The sequence below is a fragment of the Eleutherodactylus coqui genome, chromosome 4, assembly GCF_035609145.1.
Source record: "Eleutherodactylus coqui strain aEleCoq1 chromosome 4, aEleCoq1.hap1, whole genome shotgun sequence".
NCBI lineage: Eukaryota > Metazoa > Chordata > Amphibia > Anura > Eleutherodactylidae > Eleutherodactylus > Eleutherodactylus coqui.
This window is the reverse complement of record NC_089840.1, coordinates 291,039,126-291,062,178: the sequence shown is the minus strand read 5'-3', so window position 1 is coordinate 291,062,178 and position 23,053 is coordinate 291,039,126. Positions and strand designations below refer to the sequence as shown.

Genomic DNA, 23,053 nt, shown 5'->3' with positions numbered 1-23,053 from the left:
CATTCTTTTGCCGCTGTCTTTAGGGTTGTAGATGTGCTGTTGATTCATGCAGGAATTCATGACAGGTCTCAGGGATGATAATATGCAATGTATATGTCAAGCACAGGGCGCTACAGATATATTCTTGTGTTCCAAATCAGGGTTAGTATGAGCTGCTCGGAGAATCACATATCCCACAGCATTTGGGGAAATTGCAAATGATTCTGTTTATTTGTTAACAAGCCAAAGTATTTATAGTCCTTTCAAGCAAATACATTAAAGCCAGGCTAAAGGTTACCTGACTATTTATATGCATAACTTGTTATGCCTCCTTATTATTGACTAGCTTACCCGTCGCGCGTTGCTGCGAAGACAGACAGACATACGTTTTTATATATATATAGATAACAACCAATCACAGCACAGCTTTCATGTTACCTCAGCAGTATAAGAAATAGCAACCAATCGCAGTGCAGCTTTCATTTTACCTCAGCATTCTCAATATCCAGCAATTGTCTTGCGAAACGTTCGGCGGATGCATCATTTTGTAGTTGAACACTCATCCCGTTGCTCGTAATGCCTTTTGCTTTCGTGCTTGAGATGGAAAGGAAGCGATCTCTGTCTGGGGGGCATAACTGTCGACGATGCTAGCTCGCGCGCCACCTATCGTAGGATAGATGTACTATGCCAGTAATCTTCCCAGGAGTGTACTCAACAACTTCCCAAAGTTTCATGGCGATTAGATAAATGGTGTCATAATGCATAAAAGAACAGACAGACATTTTTATATATATATAGACTAGCTTACCCGCCGCGCGTTGCTGCGAAGACAGACATTCATTCGTTTTTATATATCTAGATAACAACCAATCACAGCGCAGCTTTCATGTTACCTCAGTGGTATAATATATAACAACCAATCACAGCGCAGCTTTCATGTTACCTCAGCAGTAAGAGAAATAACAACCAATCACAGCGCAACTTTTATTCTGCCTCAGCAATATAAAAAATAACAATCAATCACAGCGCAGCTTTCATGTTACCTCTGCGGTATTATATATAGCAACCAATCACAGTGCAGTTTTCATGTTACCTCAGTGGTATAATATATAACAACGAATCGCAGCACAGCTTTCATGCAACGTCAGTAGTATAAGAAGTAGCCACCAATCACAGCACAGCTTTCATGTTACCTCAGCAGTATAAGAAATAGCAACCAATCACAGCACAGCTTTCATTTTACCTCAGCGTTCTCAATATCCAGCAATTGTCTTGCGAAACGTTCGGCGGATGCATCATTTTCTGGTTGAACATGCATCCCGTTGCTCGTAATGCCTTTTGCTTTCGTGCTTGAGATGGAAATCAAACGATCTTTGTCTGGGGGGCATAACTGTCGACGATGCTCTCACGCGCGCGCGACACCTATCGTAGGATAGTTGTACTATGCCTATAATCTTCCCAGGAGTGTACTCAACAACTTCCCAAAGTCTCATGGCAATTGGATGAATGGTGTAGTAATGCATAAAGGACAGACAGACAGACATACATTCATTTATATTTATCAGGAAGTGAGAGAATTAGATTACGTACGTAAAATTTGGACGCTAATTGTTTTGCGCTTAGAATTGAATAATCGACTTGGGACCCATTAGCTTTTCCTATTTATGACAATCAATGCTCGTGCCAAATTTCAAGTTTCTATGACATTGGGAAGCGAGAAAATTAGATTCCGTACGTAAAATTTGGACGCTAATTCTTTGGCGCTTACAATTGAATAAGCGAGTTGGGACCCATTACCTTTTCCTATTTATGACATAATCAATGCTCGTGCCAAATTTCATGTTTCTACAACATCGGGAAGTGAGAGAATTAGTGGCAATGATGAAAACCGAACGATCTACGTGGGGGGGTCGTAACTGTCGACGACGCACGCACGTGCACCATTTATCGTAGCATAAATGCACTATGCCTATTATCTTCCCAGGAGTGTACTCAACAACTTCCCAAAGTCTCATGGCAATTGGATGAATGGTGTAGTAATGTATAACAGACAGACAGACATACATTCATTTATATATATCAGGAAGTGAGAGAATTAGATTCCGTACATAAAATTTGGACACTAATTGTTTTGCGCTTAGAATTGAATACTCAACTTGGGACCCATTAACTTTTCCTATTTATGACATATTCAATGCCCGTGCCAAATTTAATGTTTCTATGTGAGAAAATTACATTCCGTACCTAAAATTTGGACGCTAATTCTTTGGCGCTAGAATTGAATAATCGAGTTGAGACCCATTACCTTTTCTTATTTATGACATAATCAATGCTCGTGCCAAATTTCAAGTTTCTATGACATTGGGAAGCGAGAAAATTAGATTCCGTACATAAAATTTGGATGCTAATTCTTTGGCGCTTACAATTGAATAATCGACTTGGGACCCATTATCGTTTCCTATTTGTGACATATTCAATGCCCGTGCCAAATTTCAAGTTTCTTAATGAGAAAATTACATTCCGTACGTAAAATTTGGACGCTAATTCTTTGGCGCATAGAATTGAATACTCGAGTTGGGACCCATTAACTTTTCCTATTTATGACATAATCAATGCTCGTGCCAAATTTCATGTTTCTACAACATCGGGAAGTGAGAGAATTAGTGGCAATGATGGAAATCGAACGATCTAGGTGGGGGGGGGTCGTAACTGTTGACGACGCACGCGCGCCATTTATCATAGGATAGTTATACTATGCCTATAATCTTCCCAGGAGTGTACTCAACAACTTCCCAAAGTTTCATGGCAATCGGATGAATGGTGTAGTAGCGCATAAAGGACAAACAGACAGACAGACACCCACGCAGACAGACACACACGCATACATTCAATTTTATATATATATAGATGACATCAGGAAGTGAGAGAATTAGATTTCGTACGTAAAATTTGAACGCTAATTCTTTTGCGCTAGAATTGAATAATCGAGTTGGGACCCATTAACTTTTCCTATTTATGACGTAATCAATGCTCAGGCCAAATTTCAAGTTTTTAGGACATCGGGAAGTGAGAGAATTAGATTACGTACGTAAAATTTGGACCCTAATTCTTTTGTGCTAGAATTGAATAATCGTGTTGAGACCTATTAACTTTTCCTATTTATGACATAATCAATGTTCATGCCAAATTACATCGAGAAGTGAGAGAATTAGATTCCGTACATAAAATTTGGATGCTAATTCTTTTGCGCTTAGAATTGAATAATTGAGTTGGGACCAATTCACTTTCCTATTTATGACATAATCAATGCTCATGCCAAATTTCAAGTTTCTATTACATTGGGAAATGAGAGAATTAGACTCCGTACGTAAAATTTGGACGCTAATTCTTTTGCGCATAGAATTGAATAATCGAGTTGGGACCCATTAGCGTTTCCTATTTATGACATATTCAATGCCCCTGCCAAATTTCATGTTTCTATGTGAGAAAATTACATTCCGTATGTAAAATTTGGACACTAATTCTTTGGCGTATAGAACTGAATAATCGACTTGGGACCCATTAGCTTTTCCTATTTATGACAATCAATGCTCGTGCCAAATTTCAAGTTTCTATGACATTGGGAAGCATGAAAATTAGATTCTGTACGTAAAATTTGGACGCTAATTCTTTGGCGCTTAGAATTGAATAATCGAGTTAGGACCCATTACTTTTTCCTTTTTATGACAATCAATGCTCGTGCCAAATTTCATGTATCTACAACATCGGGAAGTGAGAGAATTAGTGGCAATGATGGAAATCGAACGATCTACGTGGGGGGGGGGGTCGTAACAGTCGACGATGCTCGCACGCGCACCATTTATCGTAACATAAATGTCCTATGCCTATAATCTTCCCAGGAGTGTACTCAACAACTTCCCAAAGTTTCATGACGATCGGATGAATGATGTAGTAGCGCATAAAGGACAAACAGACAGACAGACACGCACGCAGACAGACACACACACACGCATACATTCAATTTTTTATATATAGATAACAACCAATCACAGCGCAGCTTTCATGTTACCATAACAGTAAGAGAAATAACAAATCACAGCGCAACTTTTATTCTGCCTCAGCAATATAAAAAATAGCAACCAATCACAGCGCAGCATTCATTTTACCTCAGCGAAATAATATATAGCAACCAATCACAGCACAGCTTTCATGTAACCTGAGTAGTATAAGAAGTATCAACCAATCACAGCTCAACTTTCATGTTGCCTCAGCAGTATAATATATAGCAAGCAATCACAGCACAGCTTTCATGTTACCTCAGCAGTATAAGAAATAGCAACCAATCGCAGTGCAGCTTTCATTTTATCTCAGCATTCTCAATATCCAGCAATTGTCTTGCGAAATGTTCGGCGGATGCATCATTTTGTAGTTGAACACTCATCCCGTTGCTCGTAATGCCTTTTGCTTTCGTGCTTGAGATGGAAAGGAAACGATCTTTGTCTGGGGGGCATAACTGTCGACGATGCTCACTCGCTCGCGCGCCACCGATCGTAGGATAGATGTACTATGCCAGTAATCTTCCCAGGATTGTACTCAACAACTTCGCAAAGTCGCATGGTGATTGGATGAATGGTGTAGTAATGCATTAAGGACAGACAGACAGACACACATACATTCATTTTTATATATATAGATGACATCAGGAAGTGAGAGAATTAGATTCCGTACGTAAAATTTGGACGCTGTTTTGCGCTTAGAATTGAATAATCGAGTTGGGACCCATTAACTTTTCCTATTTATGACATAATCAATGCTCATGCCAAATTTCATGTTTCTATGACATCGGGAAGTCAGAAAATTAGATTCTGTACATAAAATTTGGACGCTAATTGTTTGGCGCTTCAGAATTGAATAATCGAGTTGGAACCCATTAACTTTTCCTATTTAGGCATAATGAATGCTCGTGCCAAAATTCAAGTTTCTATTACATTGGGAAGTGAGAGAATTAGATTTCATACGTAAAATTTGGACGCTCATTTTTTTGCGCTTAGAATTGAAAAATCAAGTTGGCACCCATTAACGTTTCCTATTTATGACATAATCAATGCTCGTGCTAAATTACATCGGGAAGTGAGAGAATTAGATTCCATACGTAAAATTTGGACGCTAATTGTTTAGCGCTTAGAATTGAATAATCGAGTTGGGACCCAGTAACTTTTCCTATTTATGACATAATCAATGCTCGTGCCTAATTTCAAGTTTCTATGACATTGGGAAGCGAGAAAATTAGATTCCGTACGTAAAATTTGGACGCTAATTCTTTGGTGCTTAAAATTGAATAATCGAGTTGGGACCCCTTATCTTTTCCTATTTATGACATAATCAATGCTCGTGCCAAATTTCATGTTTCTACAACATCGGGAAGTGAGAGAATTAGTGGCAATGATGGAAATCGAACGATCTACGTGGGGGGGCGTAACTGTCGACGCCGCTCGCACGCGCACCATTTATCATATGATAGTTGTACTATGCGTATAATCTTCCCAGGAGTGTACTTAACAACTTCCCAAACATTCATGGCGATCGGATGAATGGTGTAGTAGAGCATAAAGGACAAACAGACAGAGACGCATATAGACACGCATACATTCAATTTTATATATATAGACTAGCTTACCCGTCGCGCGTTGCCGCGAAGACAGACAGACATACATTCGTTCGTTTTTATATATATACAGTAGTAAGCAAAAGACCACGGCACTCACTCTACCCATCCAGAGTAAAATACTAGGGGGGAGGCAAATTAGAGAAAAATAGTATTTTTAAATAGAGGAGAATCTTAGTTCTCTGTAGCAAAAAAAATCTAGTTAGATAGATGCAGAGCCACCAACAGGGCTATGGACATAAGCCCCTTGGGGAAACACGTATAGCAGAAAAGGGGGCAGCATATAGTGATGCACAAAAAAACACTCCTTGTCTAAAGGAACATGCTTTATTGTTTCATAGTTTAAAAATTAGGCGACGTTTCGACCTGTAAAGGTCTTTTTCAAGCCTATAAAGACAATAACAAAAGTGTGTAAACACTAAACAAATATCTCAACGTACATACATATCATAAAATATTTACATAGATAAAAACCAAAGAGAACATACTAAAAAACAAGATGAAACAAGGTATGGAGTCCATGTTCCGCATGTCCACAGGGTGCAGCAGCTAGCTCTTAAATAGCATAGTGATAAGGAAGTAGTGAACAGAGCTCCACCCTTGTGATGTCACATCCAGCTTGCAGTAAATAGGGAGTTGCCTAGTAACCAATCAACCAAGAAAAAAAAAAAAAAAAACCTATCCCTAGTGCAGTCAGTGTGTGTATAGAGAAATGTACTAATGATGCAGTATTGCATAATAAAGTAACCGCAAATGATTATATGGTGCCAAAATATATATATATATATATATACATACATAAGAAGCTACTGGATAAGATGAAGTGTCACATGTACATATCATCACGTACCAGCCGGGATAAACGGTGCACAACAGCATAGATATGTATATGGAAGCCTCATGGTGACGTATGTGGGGGCGATAACACATAGGAGGTAACCCTGGTACGGGATGCCGCATGGGGGCGTGTCAACCAGTGACAGCTTATAGTAAATGCGGTCAGCGTGACAGCGGACATCAGAAAAATGACATCACCGCTACGCCGCATGGGGGCGTGCCACCACATGACAGCCGACACAGGTGCGTTCCACAAGACAGCGAGCGTCAGGAAATGACGTCACTGCGTCCGGCGCAAGGTCCATGTAGACACAACATAAGAGGCTGTTCCATTTAACAGTGGCCGTACCATACTATGCATAGCAAAAGGACTTCAATAGTAACATATCACCATAGTGAGGCGCTGCATATAGCAAATGCCAAACTGCAGAAGGGCAATAAGGTACTCAGAGTTTCAATACACAACGCACCATGTTGAAGGTAAAGTCAAGGAAATGTGAATAACAGTTAAAATTAATATTTATTGTATGGTCATAATATATAAGGACACAATCATGTACAATTAGAGATGAGCGAGCACCAAAATGCTCGGGTGCTCGTTACTCGAGACGAATTTTTCGCGATGCTCGAGGGTTCGTTCCAAATAACGAACCCCATTGAAGTCAATGGGCGACTCGAGCATTTTTGTATATCGCCGATGCTCGCTAAGGTTTTCATTTGTGAAAATCTGGTCAATTCAAGAAAGTGATGGGAACGACACAGAAACGGATAGGGCAGGCGAGGGGCTACATGTTGGGCTGCATCACAAGTTCGCAGGTCCCACTATTAAGCCACAATAGCGGCAAGAGTGGCCCCCCCCCCAACAACTTTAACATCTGAAAAGCCCTCATTAGCAATGCATACCTTAGCTAAGCACCACACTACCTCCAACAAAGCACAATCACTGCCTGCATGACACTCCGCTGCCACTTCTCCTGCCAAATCCCCCCCCCACGACCCAGTGTCTACAGCGCACACCAAACTGTCCCTGCGCAGACTTCAGCTGCCCTCATGCCACACCACCCTCATGTCTATTTATAAGTGCGTCTGCCACAGGAAAAGCAGGCACACACTGCAGAGGGTTGGCACGGCTAGGCAGCGACCCTCTTTGAAAGGGGCGGGGCGATAGTCCACAATGCTGTACAGAAGCAATGAGAAATCCAATCCTGTGCCACCTCCATCTGGAGCTGCACACGTGGGCATAGCAATGGGGAACCTATGTGCCACACACTATTCATTCTGTCAAGGTGTCTGCATGCCCCAGTCAGACCGCGTTTTTTTATATATAGTCACAGGCAGGTACAACTCCGCAATGGGAATTCCGTGTGCACCCACAGCATGGGTGGCTCCCTGGAACCCACCGGCGGTACATAAAAATATCCCATTGCAGTGCCCAACACAGCTGAGGTAGTAATGTCATGTTTAATGCAGGTGGGCTTCGGCCCACACTGCATGCCCCAGTCAGACTGGGGTTCTTTACAAGTGGACACATGTAGTTACAACTCCCTGTGCACCCACAGCATGGGTGGCTCCCTGGAACCCACCGGCGGTACATAAAAATATCCCATTGCAGTGCCCAACACAGCTGAGGTAGTAATGTCATGTTTAATGCAGGTGGGCTTCGGCCCACACTGCATGCCCCAGTCAGACTGGGGTTCTTTAGAAGTGGACACATGTAGTTACAACTCCCTGTGCACCCACAGCATGGGTGGCTCCCTGGAACCCACCGGCGGTACATAAATATATCCCATTGCATTGCCCAACACAGCGGATGTAACGTCAGCTGTAATGCAGGTGGGCTAAAAATTCATTTGATTACACTGTAGGCGAGGGCCCACAAAAATTGCTGTATCAACAGTACTAATGTACATCAGAAAAATTGGCCATGGCCAACCAAGAGGGCAGGTGAAACCCATTAATCGCTTTGGTTAATGTGGCTTAAGTGGTAACTAGGCCAGGAGGCAGCCCAGTAAAAATAAAAATTGGTGGAGGTGAAAGCTTCAACGCTTTAATGAGCATTGAAACGTACAAAAATTGTTTATAAAAATTATATGACTGAGCCTTGTGGGCCTAAGAAAAATTGCCCGTTCGGCGTGATTATGTGAGGTTTCAGGAGGAGGAGCAGGAGGAGGAGGAGGAGGAGGAATATTATACACAGATTGATGAAGCGAAAAGGTCCCCATTTTTGATGGGGATACAGAACGATGCTTCCATCCACGGGTGCAGCCTACCTATTGCTTAGGTATCGCTGCTGTCCGCCGGTGGAGAAGAGAAGTCTGGGGAAATCAAGGCTTTGTTCATCTTGATGAGTGTTAGCCTGTCGGCACTGTCGGTTGACAGGCGGGTACGCTTATCTGTGATGATTCCCCCAGCCGCACTAAACACCCTCTCCGACAAGACGCTAGCCGCAGGACAAGCAAGCACCTCCAGGGCATACAGCGCGAGTTCAGGCCACGTGTCCAGCTTCGACACCCAGTAGTTGTAGGGGGCAGAGGCGTCGCGGAGGACGGTCGTGCGATCGGCTACGTACTCCCTCACCATCCTTTTACAGTGCTCCCGCCGACTCAGCCGTGACTGGGGAGCGGTGACACAGTCTTGCTGGGGAGCCATAAAGCTGTCAAGGGCTTAAAGAGTGTTGGCATGCCTGTGCTGTACATGCTGCCTGATCTCCGCGCCTCCCCTGCTACCTGGCCCTCGGAACTGCGCCTTCGGCCACTAGCGCTGTCGTATGGGAATTTTACCATCAGTTTGTCCGCCAGGGTCCTGTGGTATAGCAACACTCTCGAACCCCTTTCCTCTTCGGGTATGAGAGTGGAAAGGTTCTCCTTATACCGTGGGTCGAGCAGTGTGTACACCCAGTAATCCGTAGTGGCCAGAATGCGTGTAACGCGAGGGTCACGAGAAAGGCATCCTAACATGAAGTCAGCCATGTGTGCCAGGGTACCAGTACGCAACACATGGCTGTCCTCACTAGGAAGATCACTTTCAGGATCCTTCTCCTCCCCCTCCTCCTCCTCCTCCTCAGGCCATACACGCTGAAAGGATGACAGGCCAGCAGCATGTGTACCCTCACCAGTGGGCCAAGCTGTCTCTTCCCCCTCCTCCTCATCCTCCTCATGCTCCTCCTCCTCCTCCTCACCGCGCTGAGATATAGACAGGAGGGTGCTCTGACTATCCAGCGACATACTGTCTTCCCCCGGCTCTGTTTCCGAGTGCAAAGCGTCTGCCTTTATGCTTTGCAGGGAACTTCTCAAGAGGCACAGCAGAGGAATGGTGACGCTAATGATTGCAGCATCGCCGCTCACCACCTGGGTAGACTCCTCAAAGTTTCCAAGGACCTGGCAGATGTCTGCCAACCAGGCCCACTCTTCTGAAAATAATTGTGGAGGCTGACTCCCACTGCGCCGCCCATGTTGGAGTTGGTATTCCACTATAGCTCTACGCTGCTCATAGAGCCTGGCCAACATGTGGAGCGTAGAGTTCCACCGTGTGGGCACGTCGCACAGCAGTCGGTGCACGGGGAGATTAAACCGATGTTGCAGGGTGCGCAGGGTGGCAGCGTCCGTGTCGGACTTGCGGAAATGTGTGCAGAGCCGGCGCACCTTTCCGAGCAGGTCTGACAAGCGTGGGTAGCTTTTCAGAAAGCGCTGAACCACCAAATTAAAGACGTGGGCCAGGCATGGCACGTGCGTGAGGCTGCCGAGCTGCAGAGCCGCCACCAGGTTACGGCTGTTGTCACACACGACCATGCCCGGTTGGAGGCTCAGCGGCGCAAGCCAGCGGTCGGTCTGCTCTGTCAGACCCTGCAGCAGTACGTGGGCCATGTGCCTCTTATCTCCTAAGCTGAGTAGTTTCAGCACGGCCTGCTGACGCTTGCCCACCGCTATGCTGCCACGACGCGCGACACCGACTGCTGCCGACGTGCTGCTGCTGACACATCTTGATTGCGAGACAGAGGTTGCGTTGGAGGAGGAGGAGGAGGGTGGTTTAGTGGAGGAAGCATACACCGCCGCAGATACCACCACCGAACTGTGGCCCGCAATTCTGGTGGTGGGTAGGACGTGAGCGGTCCCAGGCTCTGACTCTGTCCCAGCCTCCACTAAATTCACCCAATGTGCCGTCAGGGAGATATAGTGGCCCTGCCCGCCTGTGCTTGTCCACGTGTCCGTTGTTAAGTGGACCTTGGCAGTAACCGCGTTGGTGAGGGCGCGTACAATGTTGCGGGAGACGTGGTCGTGCAGGGCTGGGACGGCACATCGGGAAAAGTAGTGGCGACTGGGAACTGAGTAGCGCGGGGCCGCCGCCGCCATGATACTTTTGAAGGACTCCGTTTTCACAACCCTATACGGCAGCATCTCCAGGCTGATAAATTTGGCTATGTGCGCGTTTAATGCTTGAGCGCGCGGGTGCGTGGCGGCGTACTTGCGCTTGCGCTCAAACACTTGCGCTAGTGACGGCTGGACGCTGCGCTGACAGACATTGTTGGATGGGGCCGAGGACAGCGGAGGTGAGGGTGTGGGTGCAGGCCAGGAGACGGTAGTGCCTGTGTCCTCAGAGCGGGGTTGGATCTCAGTGGCAGGTTGGGGCACAGGGGGAGAGGCAGCGGTGCAAACCGGAGGCGGTGAACGGCCTTCGTCCCACCTTGTGGGGTGCTTGGCCATCATATGTCTGTGCATGCTGGTGGTGGTGAGGCTGCTGGTGGTGGCTCCCCGGCTGATCTTGGCGCGACAAAGGTTGCACACCACTGTTCGTTGGTCGTCTGCACTCTCAGTGAAAAACTGCCAGACCTTTGAGCACCTCGGCCTCTGCAGGGTGGCATGGCACAAGGGGGCGCTTTGGGAAACAGTTGGTGGATTATTCGGTCTGGCCCTGCCTCTACCCCTGGCCACTGTACTGCCTCTTGCAACCTGCCCTGCTGCTGCCCTTGCCTCCCCCTCTGAAGACCTGTCCTCAGTAGGCGTAGCAAACCAGGTGGGGTCAGTCACCTCATCGTCCTGCTGCTCTTCCTCAGAATCCTCGGTGCACTTCTCCCTTGGACTTAATGCCCTTACTACTACCTCACTGATAGACAACTGTGTCTCATCGTCATCGGCCTCCTCACCCACTGAAAGGTCTTGAGACAGTTGCCGGAAGTCCCCAGCCTCATCCCCCGGACCCCGGGAACTTTGCAATGGTTGGGCATCAGTCACGATAAACTCCTCTGGTGGGAGAGGAACCACTGCTGCTCAATCTGAGCAGGGGCCCGAGAACAGTTCCTGGGAGTCTGCCCGCTCCTCAGAATGTCTCATTTTCATGGAGTGAGGAGGCTGGGAGGAAGGAGGAGCAGCAGCCAGAGGATTCTGAGTTGCAGCAGTGGACGGCGCAGAACTCTGGGTGGACGATAGGTTGCTGGAAGCACATTCTGCCATCCACGACAGGACCTGCTCACACTGCTCATTTTCTAATAAGGGTCTACCGCGTGGACCCATTAAATGTGCTCTGAATGTGGGGACGCCAGAAACATGCCTCTCTCCTAATCCCGCAGCAGTCGGCTGCGATACACCAGGATCAGGAGCTCGGCCTGTGCCCACACCCGGACTAGGGCCTCCGCGTCCTCGGCCGCGCCCACGTCCTCTAGGCCTACCCCTACCCCTCAGCATGCTGTATTACCAGGAATGCACAAACACAACACTGTAATTAAATGTGCCGCTTATTGGCCTGTGGTTTGAGGCTGAGTTTGCTTACGGAACGCCAGGAAATAATTTGGCGCAAGCCTGCTGTAACACTTAGCTGGCTGCGTATTTATTTGGAGAAATTTTACCCCCAGCACACACGGACCCAGAACACTGAGCAGAGTGACAGGCAGGCCAAATAGATTTTTTTCAAATCTTTTTTTGCAAAAGGAGCACTGCGTATATTCAATCTATAAGATGTCTTCTGGCCCTGCCTACACAATTCTGTCCCTGATGTGTGTGACGGAACTGCAGTGTTGCACTGTTATTAAGTGCAACAGAGCGGTGATTTCAGAGCCAGGAAATAATTTTGCGCAAGCCTGCTGTAACACTTAGCTGGCTGCATATTTATTTGGAGAAATTTTACCCCCAGCACACACGGACCCAGAACACTGAGCACAGTGACAGGCAGGCCAAATAGATTTTTTTCAAATCTTTTTTTGCAAAAGGAGCACTGCGTATATTCAATCTATAAGATGTCTTCTGGCCCTGCCTATACAATTCTGTCCCTGATGTGTGTGACGGAACTGCAGTGTTGCACTGTTATTAAGTGCAACAGAGCGGTGATTTCAGAGCCAGGAAATAATTTGGTGCAAACCTGCTGTAACACTTAGCTGGCTGCGTATTTATTTGGAGAACTACTACCCCCAGCACACACAGACCCAGAACACTGAGCAGAGTGACAGGCAGGCCAAATAGTTTTTTTTCCAATCTTTTTTTGCAAAAGGACCACTGCGTATATTCAATCTATAAGATGTCTTCTGGCCCTGCCTACACAATTCTGTCCCTGTAGTATTACTGCAGGGCGCAATGCTCTGCACGGCCGATATACCAAAAAAAAAAAAATGTGCAACACTGCTAACAGCAGCCTCCACAGTACTGCACACGGTTAGATGTGGCCCTAAGAAGGACCGTTGGGGTTCTTGAAGCCTACACTAACTCCTAACACTCTCCCTATAGCAGCTCCGGCACCAGCAGCACTGTCCCTCAGCTATCTCACAACGCATCTGAGGCGAGCCGCGGGAGGGGCCGATTTTTATACTCGAGTGACACCTGATCTCCCCAGCCACTCACTGCAGGGGGGTGGTATAGGGCTTGAACGTCGCAGGGGGAAGTTGTAATGCCTTCCCTGTCTTTCAATTGGCCAGAAAAGCGCGCTAACGTCTCAGAGAGGAAAGTGAAAGTAACTCGAACATCGTGTGGTACTCGTTACGAGTAACGAGCATCTCGAACACGCTAATACTCGAACGAGTATCAAGCTCGGACGAGTACGTTCGCTCATCTCTATGTACAATAGAAAATAAAAAAAAATTTAGACAGTACAAGGTGGTCAAAAAGAAGGTCCTAGATGCTGTGTGACGGGTGTATGGGTGGTCATAACCGGAACATGGAAGGTGCGCATCATCTAAAAAAGAGAAAAAAACAAGTTAGTTGACTTGAAGAGAAACAAATGCTTGTATATTGTCAATATCACCTTCAACACATTAGATGAACAGGAGAGAGGATATTAAATAAATGGCATAAAATGGTAATCCGCATTGAGGCCTTTGGGGGTCAGTGTGTCGAGGTCATGGATCCATTTCAATTCCCTTTTTTTTAATAATAATTGACGATCACCTCCTCTTACCAGAGGTGGGATATGGTCAATAACCTGAAAATGCAATTGGCTCACACTATGTTTTTTTTATCAACGAAGTGTTTAGAGACTGGTAGATCCATATACCTATTGCAAATAGTACTTTTGTGGCTAATGATTCTACTTCTCACTTCTTGTATCGTCTCGCCAACATAACCCAAGCCGCATGGGCAGGTTATAAGATAGACGGCATAGCTGGTGGTGCAAGTGAAGCGTTGTTGGATTCTAAACTTCTGTCCTGTGTAAGGGTGACAGAAGCTTGAGCCCTTAACCAAATTGCCCCAGCAAGAGCAGTTAAGACAAGGGAAATTGCCATTTTTTAGGGGTGCGAGTAGTGTTTGTGATGTCAACGGAGTTGGTTTAAATAGGGGTTTCACCAATTTGTCCCTAATATTAGGGGGGCGTCTGTACGCCATAAGTGGATGTTCCTTGAATTCCACCACTTTCTCACAGCCATTCAAAAGTAAAGGCCAATGTTTGTTGATGATTCCGGACAGTTTTCTACGAGTGACCCCATACGTAGACACAAAGGGAATTCTATTCATGTTCTTTTTGGTTTTAGAAGTCAGTAGGCTACTACGCTCGACCTCCTGTACTTTCCGTTTGGTTTTGTCAATCAATGAGGTGGGGGTAACCTCTTGTGATGAATTTGCGGCACATCTCACTAAGTCTCAAGTCAAAATGAGAGTCATCAGTGACACGGCGTACCCGTAGCATCTGGCTAAATGGTAGCGACTCGATCATCCGTGTAGGATGAAAGCTGTCAAAATGTAGTACACTGTTTCTGTCAGTTTTTTTTGTGAACAAATCAGTGGATAGTCGCGAAGAGTCTTTGTACACTAATACATCCAAAAATTGTATTTTTTCACTTGACAGCACAACGGTAAACTGGAGCTTTGGGTAGATTGAATTTAGGAAGCTCTGAAATTCCAAAAGCCGTGAGATACTGTCATCCCAAACCAGAAAAATATCGTCTATATACCTTAGCCATTTCCGCACATGAGGCCAGAAATGGGAGGTATAGACGTATGACTCTTCGAACCGTCGCATATATATGTTGGCATAAGACGGGGCTACATTAGAACCCATGGCGGTGCCCTGCCGCTGCCCATAGTATACACCCGCGAAGAAGAAATAATTCTTCGCGAGTATGAACTCGAGCAGCGACAGGGCAAAGCCAACACAGCCACTAGATGAATTCGAATTCCTAATGTAGAATTCAACTGATGCAAGGCCCAAGTGGTGTTCGATAGAAGTATAAAGAGAAGTTACGTCAAATGACGCTAGAACCGTATCAGAACCCACCTCAATGTCCTGAATCATTGACAGAAAATGACTAGTGTCACGAACGAAAGAAGCAGCTTCGCATGCAAAGGGTCGTAGAATCTTGTCCAGGAAAATGGCCGCATTGCTAAAGATAGAATCACAACCCGAAACTATTGGCCTCCCTGGTGGATTGACGAGATCTTTATGTATCTTAGGCAGAATATACAGGGTTGGAATTTTTGGGTGTAAAACATCGATAAAGCGTAATAAATCGGAATCAATGATTCTGTCCATAACTGCATCATTCAAAATAATCCTAAATTGGATTTGCAATCTCGAGGTAGGATCATATTTTAAAACCTTGTATACTTCCCTATCATTTAACTGCCTCATGATTTCATTTTGATACTGGATGGCATCCATGACAACAACAGCCCCACCCTTGTCTGCTGGTTTTATAATGATGGTTTGGTCTTTTGCAAGAGAGTTCAGAGCTTTAAACTCCACTTTATTCATATTAGGGCTGTCAAATTTTTTACCACCATCTTGACGCCTCAATTTTATATATCTAGATAACAACCAATCACAGCGGAGCTTTCATGTTACCTCAGTGGTATAATATATAACAACCAATCACAGCGCAGCTTTCATGTTACCTTAGCAGTATAAAATATAACAACCAATCACAGCGCAGCTTTCATGTTACCTTAGCAGTAAGAGAAATAACAACCAATCACAGCGCAACTTTTATTCTGCCTCAGCAATATAAAAAATAGCAACCAATCACAGCGCAGCTTTCATGTTACCTTAGTGGTATAATATATAACAACCAATCACAGCACAGCTTTCATGCAACCTCAGTAGTATAAGAAGTAGCCACCAATCACAGCACAGCTTTCATGTTACCTCAGCAGTATAAGAAATAGCAACCAATCACAGCACAGCTTTCATGTTACCTCAGCAGTATAAGAAATAGCAACCAATCATAGCACAGCTTTCATGTTACCTCAGCATTCTCAATATCCAGCAATTGTCCTGCGAAGCGTTCGGCGGATGCATCATTTTCTGGTTGAACACTCATCCCATTGCTCGTAATGCCTTTTGCTTTCGTGCTTGAGATGGAAATCAAGCGATCTTTGTCTAGGGGGCATAACTGTCGACGATGCTCTCACGCGCGCGCGCCACCTATCGTAGGATAGTTGTACTATGCCTATAATCTTCCCAGGAGTGTACTCAACAACTTCCCAAAGTCTCATGGCAATTGGATGAATGGTGTAGTAATGCATAAAGGACAGACAGACAGACAGACATTCATTTATATATATCAGGAAGTGAGAGAATTAGATTACGTACGTAAAATTTGGACACTAATTCTTTGGTGCATAGAATTGAATAATCGAGTTGGGACCCATTAGCGTTTCCTATTTATGACATATTCAATGCCTGTGCCAAATTTCAAGTTTCTATGTGAGAAAATTACATTCCGTACGTAAAATTTGGACGCTAATTCTTTGGCGCATAGAATTGAATAATCGAGTTGGGACCCATTAGCGTTTCCTATTTATGACATAATCAATGCTCGTGCCAAATTTCATGTTTCTACAACATCGGGAAGTGAGAGAATTAGTGGCAATGATGGAAATCGAACGATCTACGTGGGGGGGTCGTAACTGTCGACGACGCACGCACGCGCGCCATTTATCGTAGCATAAATGTCCTATGCCTATAATCTTCCCAGGAATGTACTCAACAACTTCCCAAAGTTTCATGGCGATCGGATGAATGGTGTAGTAGCGCATAAAGGACAAACAGACAGACACACAGACAGACACAGACAGACATGCATACATTCAATTATATATATATAGATTACTAAAACCTAGCACTTCAAGTGATGTCAGTCTCTGAGCAAAACTCTTCTCTAGTCACATGTTGTTTGTTTCTGTCTGAGATCCTTAATTTGTCTTCTATAAGAATTCCTGAGCTTAGTTAAGACTGACATATATGTACAGAAGATGAAATAAATAACTCCTTATCATCTGTTTTACTCTTTCCTGAGCAGAGTACATTTCTTAATCAGCAGTCTCGCTGCACATTTGTGTGAGCAAACGCCCATCGCAGCCTTCTTCTTCAGGTCTTGTAATCTTATGATTGTCCTAGTTTTCTGAACAAAACATCTAAGTACGAGTGTCAAGTAAGCTAGAATATGCAGTGGGGAACAAGATGGTGTTCAGCAGACACTATGGTTTCTCTCACAAGCGGGAGCTTGCTTGTGCTTTTACAAACCCTATTACAGTCTTTCTCGTACAGTTGTACCTTCTCAGCATTGATGAATCCATTAGTTGAGTTCCAGTCAGCAGCTCATTGTGCACATACAACCAGACCTTATTGTTGGCTACAGACTGTCTTCCATGAAACACTTACTTGCAATTTTGGAGACAAGATATTAACTGTTTCTCCTGACATTCCAAAGACCTTGATGTCCTTGATCAGCAGCCTATTCATCCGGTCTTCTTGTTAAGGTAGGGAGCTTTTTGGCATTGAAACAATAGACTTTTGGGAGTCGTTCTTTCATGAAGATCACATCTGGACTGTAGAATTGACTTGACTTCTAGTGCTTTCTGCAAATCCAAAGCTGAGCGCAGTGATAGGTGGCCTCCCATTTAGAAGGAATGTCAATTAGATATACAGTATGAGTCAATCAGTTACTATGGCTGACCACTTTATTTCTGGTTCTTCATCTTGACCATTGGTTTGTGTGGTTTTTTTTTTTTTTCAATTTTGATCCTCAGCATCTGGGACCTCGGCCGCTTGTAACCTATCCGACTGTTGCCCGTACTTAACGAGGATCTCTCAGTCGGACTGTCTCCTTTTGTACTCCTTCACTATCCTTAGCAAATTAGCAAAAACTCCAAACATCATTTCTTCTCCACTTCTCTATGTAGTCCCCTACATTGTTATATAGTGTTCATCATTCTAATCTGGTGCCCTGCATGATTTTAAGCCTATATATGATGGCTGGTGGTGGATGCAGAAAACGGAAACTCCCGATGACCTAATATATACTGAAAGTGACAACATTCAGATTTAAAGGAAAAAGCAATTTAGAATCAAGTCGTGGACAGAGAGTATAGTAAATCTGTCACCCTCAACTGTTAGTGAGACTAGAGAAGGTCCTATAGACCAAGAACATAAGAAGGGTTCAAAGTTTCCTCCACAAACCACATACTATATACTGAATCCCTGGATATATCCTGTATACTCTACATCATATATACTGAACATCCTGATAAATCCTCCATACACTACATACTGACCCTCCTGATATATCCTCCACACTACATCCTATATACTGACCCTCCTGATATATCCCCCACACTACATCCTATATACTGACCCTCCTGATATATCTTCCACACACTACATCCTATATACTGACCCTCCTGATACATCCTCCACAGTACATCCTATATACTGACCCTCCTGATACATCCTCCAAACACTTCATCCTATATACTGACACTTCTTTTATATCATCCTCACTATATCCTATATACTGACCCTCCCGATATATCCTCCACACACTACATCCTATATACTGACCCTCCTGATATATCCCCCACACACTACATCCTATATACTGACCCTCGTGATATATCCCCCACACACTATATCCTATATACTGACCCTCCTGATATATCCCCCACACACTATATCCTATATACTGACCCCCCTGATATATCCTCCACACTATATCCTATATACTGACCCTCCTGATATCTCCCCGCACAGTACACTTTGGTGTATCTCCCTTTTATGAGTGACAATTGTTCTCCATTCGTCTAGCTGTTCCTCCAGAAGATGCAGCCCCTTCTGGCACTTTAGCTGATGCTGCGGAGGCTGATGATGGTGGAAGCAGTTCGGAGCCTCGCACTCTATTCCCCGAGACCTGGCTGTGGGGACTGCAGAAAATGCCGTGAGTATTACAGACCCAAACATTTCCCTCTTATTCTCATGTAATAATCTAACTTCTTATCATCAAACCTACCTGGAAATATCATGTAAGGTCCTTGTTGTTTGTACCAAGTGGACAGGTAGATCCTTGGTCTGGTCTTTTGTTAAGGGTTCACAGGAATGGGATGCAGTTCTTGATGGTAGGACCTCAGAAATGAAGGGGTTTGTTATTTTGATCATAAATAAATAAGGTGTAAGACCTGTTTATGTAATGTCAAGAATATTTTCCATGGGTGCACCTACAGAACCATTGGCTGCAGACCATTGCCAGAAAAGATGGAATCCCGATCAATGTAGGGTTCACTCCTGGAGATCGAGGTTTGCCTCAGCCTACGATGAGCTACCTGTATCATCAGTTCAGGTTTCACTCACCTTCCTATATGGTTTCCAATCTTGAAGTACAATGGAAATGCAGCAGTAAAATACTGAGTCATTATTTAGAGGTGGGGAAAATAGACCGGCCAATCAGGTAAAAGAGGCAGACTGAAATCAGCCAATCAGGATGGGGACAACCTATGCAGTTCATGCAGAAGGCTCAGCTACACCTTCACCCCCGGCAGGTTGAAGTTAAACGCTGACATCACATCTGGCATCATGCGGCCGCTCTGATCCCCACAGAGTCTGAATGCTCCTGTTATGGTATAAGAACATGATTGACACTTTCTACTAAGACCTGTGTGTGTGATATTACTAGTGGGATGGAACTAATTATTACTCCACTCTGAAGTCAGTGGATGCTGGCTCGCTGTGCCACTAAACTGATTTAGCTTAGGTCTAGAGGCTTCACCTGCGGTTCCCTGGTTTTTGCCCTTTAACCACACCAATCAGGATTTGGTCTCTACTGTGGAGAGCTCAGTAATAGTCTCAGTTATGTCGCTGCTGACACAGCGCAGTCAGAACTGCCATAATGCAGTGTCGGAGGTTGTAAACAGAAACGTGGTCAGGAAACATAACCTAAGTCAGAACAGGTGAAATTCTTGCACACGGTTTTCCATAACGTGGTACCAGAGGGTGCAGCTGGAGACGTGGTCGTGGAACAGAGCTAAGGTAGAATACTTGCATAGTGGTGAGAGAGGCTGAGGCCAGGGCAGGGAGCAGACAAAATGAACATGGTCAGGAGAGAAAAAGTCAGTAAAGCTGAATAGGGCAGACCAAAACCAGAAGAGCAGACAGAACACCGTAACACCTTTGCATGCTATCAGAGTAATTCCTCAGACACCTGCTAGCATGGAAGGGTGTCTAGAATAGCCAGAGACTTGTCTGGGTGGGCCGGGGATGGAAAACCTGGGTGTGCACTGATCTTCAAGAGGTGAGCTGGTCACACATGTGCACTCTATGAGGACCAGTAAACTGACATGCGGTGCGGCATCTGCTGTAGTCAACACAAGACACATGGAACTGGCCATGACCAACAACAGGAGAAGGTAGGGGATGTCATCACTCATGACCAATGGCTGTAACAGTCTCTATTCCACCCAGACCATTCTGCTGTTCCAATCTTATCCCAGAAACAGAGCTCTAGATATAATGCAGGGTTAGCTATGACTGTCAGACGCCCACTGAGCACGTAATCTAGTTATGTCGCATCAGACCTGGACATTTAATGGTTCTTCATGTTCCCACTTTACCTCCCTTCATTATCTGCAGGGACAATGGTTCTGCTGAGATGTCGGTGAGCGTCCCTCACACCATCACGGAATGGAGCGCCCAGACCTTCTGCGTTGGACCTGGAGGTTTCGGTCTCTCTCAGCCAGTTTCTCTCAAAGCATTCCAGCCGTTCTTTGTAGATCCGACCCTTCCTTACTCCGTGAAGCGAGGAGAGAGCTTCAATCTTAAAGTCTCTGTGTTCAACTACCAGACTGATCCGATGATGGTAAGTATTCTTCTGTTGTAAGATATTTGGAGACTTCATGAAAGTGAAGGAAACCAGGGCCAAGGAGACAGAATGCGAAGTGTGACTCCATTAAGACGATTCCATCCAGGAGTGTCCACACTATTAATGATGGCTGACAATACTGTCTGTTCCCTGCAGTCTGTAACTCTAATATCACCCTATATCACTCTATATTAATGTACATATATGACTGTTTACCCCTCAGATCGCAGCCTCTCTTCCATCTTCTGAGCATTTCAAGACTGAGAACAGCAAAAGCAGTGAGAAAGTCTTCTGTCTTCCCGGAGGGGTGAAAAAGACAGTTTCTTGGGTTGTGACTCCAAGTATCATAGGTAAGAATACGGGTATTTCCTACATGCCATGATGTCCATGAGATCAACACATCTTATACCACCGTGACAACCTCTGTCTGTAACTGCTGACAACCAGCCCCTGTATCATGTCTGAGAGGTAGTCACAGCCCCGCCCCCTGGTGATGACATCACTGATATAATTACATGATCAAACATGAGATTCGCACACCATATACTACCGTAACTGCGATTCATCTATTACTGCTGATAATCAACTTGTGTATCATGTCCAAGATGCTGTCATAGTCCTACCTCTTGGAGAGGATTTAACCCTTTCCAATCCACTGTCTGACGTCTGAAGACATTATAATTTAAGGCTGTACAGCTCCGATGTGGAAGACATCCATCAGGGTTCTCTTGCTGTATATTGCCAGCCTCCCTGCTGTCGGAGCCTATCCAATGTGTCACCTCATGCAGTACTGGCTTTAGCCAGCATATGGTGCCATTGTATAACGGCAGAAAAAGAGTAAGCCCCCTAGGAAAACCAGTATACAAATTGGATTGGAAAGGGTTAATAGTTTTACCTTGTAAACCCCATAGTAGTTTGTAATTTGTGCTAGTTTGATAGCTGTATTAGACCCTCTGACATAGCACTGTATCATGGCCCGGTATCCTGGCTGTGACCACAGATGGATTAGGCAGCCTATCAACAGGGGGTCTCTTCAAACATACTTTTTTAAGCTTAAAATGAGGTTCTGTTGTGTTCTGCCTCCATGTGTCCGGCCACTGCACTCATTTAAAGCATAAAAAAGTATGTTCATGTCCAATGGATCCCTCGTAGCGGACCTCTATCTACTTGGTGCCAACCCTGTGACCGGGCCCACTACTCTTTGTATGTCCTGGAGTCCGTAACCTGCATTTACCCAGGTCTCAGCTAGACCCTCAGAGAGGGACCACCCTCTGCTCTCTACAGTGTCCCCAGGATCAACTCTGTGGAGTCCACCTAACATGACAGCTGTAGAACCCCCTAGTTAAAAACCTGTCAGTGACCCGCTCTACGCTAGGAGCCCCTCTCATGACAGATATGATTATATGTGATTATCAGACATGAGATTTGCACACCTTTCACTACATTAATATCCTTTAATATAGGCTGTATATCATGACTGACAGGTAGTCAAAACTCTGCCCCTGAGGATGACATCACTGATCACAGCCCCACCCCTGATGATGACATCACAGACTTTTGCTCATATTCCAGGAAAAATGAATATTACCGTGATAGCTGAAGCTGTGAAGAGTCAGGAGCTGTGCGGGGGCAAGGAGACGGTGATCCCCAAGAAGGGCCGCAGGGATGTAGTTATCCAGTCGGTGCTGGTGGTGGTGAGTAGCCGGGAGGGGATGACCGTGACGAGTCTCATGCTGGACTAGTACAGAGTTGTGCAGTCACGTAGATGCTGTGCAGGCATAGAGATGAGCGGATGGTGCCACCAGGAGGCGCCTCTTCATCATGTCACCCCTCCGCTGCCCTTTGTGTCTTTAGACACTAGATATTCACAGAGCGCAACGAGAAGCCATCACCTTCCATATATCAATAAATGAGAAGTTACAGTTGCAGCCACTCTCCGGTTGTTGTGCATTATGGGCATTTTTTTATTTAGCTGTGGTGACCATTTTTAAAAAGTTTCAAAAGGAAGTGCGGCCATATTGGTTGTCACT

The 23,053-nt window shown here is 45.1% G+C and overlaps 1 protein-coding gene across 1 annotated transcript in view; it reads left to right on the top strand.

The window, feature by feature from the left end:
• LOC136626783 (pregnancy zone protein-like) overlaps positions 1–22,765 on the top strand; it is a 63,289-nt gene extending 40,524 nt beyond the window's left edge. Inside the window, exons 2-5 of the mRNA XM_066601787.1 lie at positions 18,980–19,109; positions 20,795–21,020; positions 21,247–21,373; positions 22,596–22,765. Of these exons, the coding sequence (XP_066457884.1) occupies positions 18,980–19,109; positions 20,795–21,020; positions 21,247–21,373; positions 22,596–22,765 (653 nt within the window). The remainder of the gene's footprint in view (positions 1–18,979; positions 19,110–20,794; positions 21,021–21,246; positions 21,374–22,595) is intronic.
• Positions 22,766–23,053: the final 288 nt, after the last annotated feature.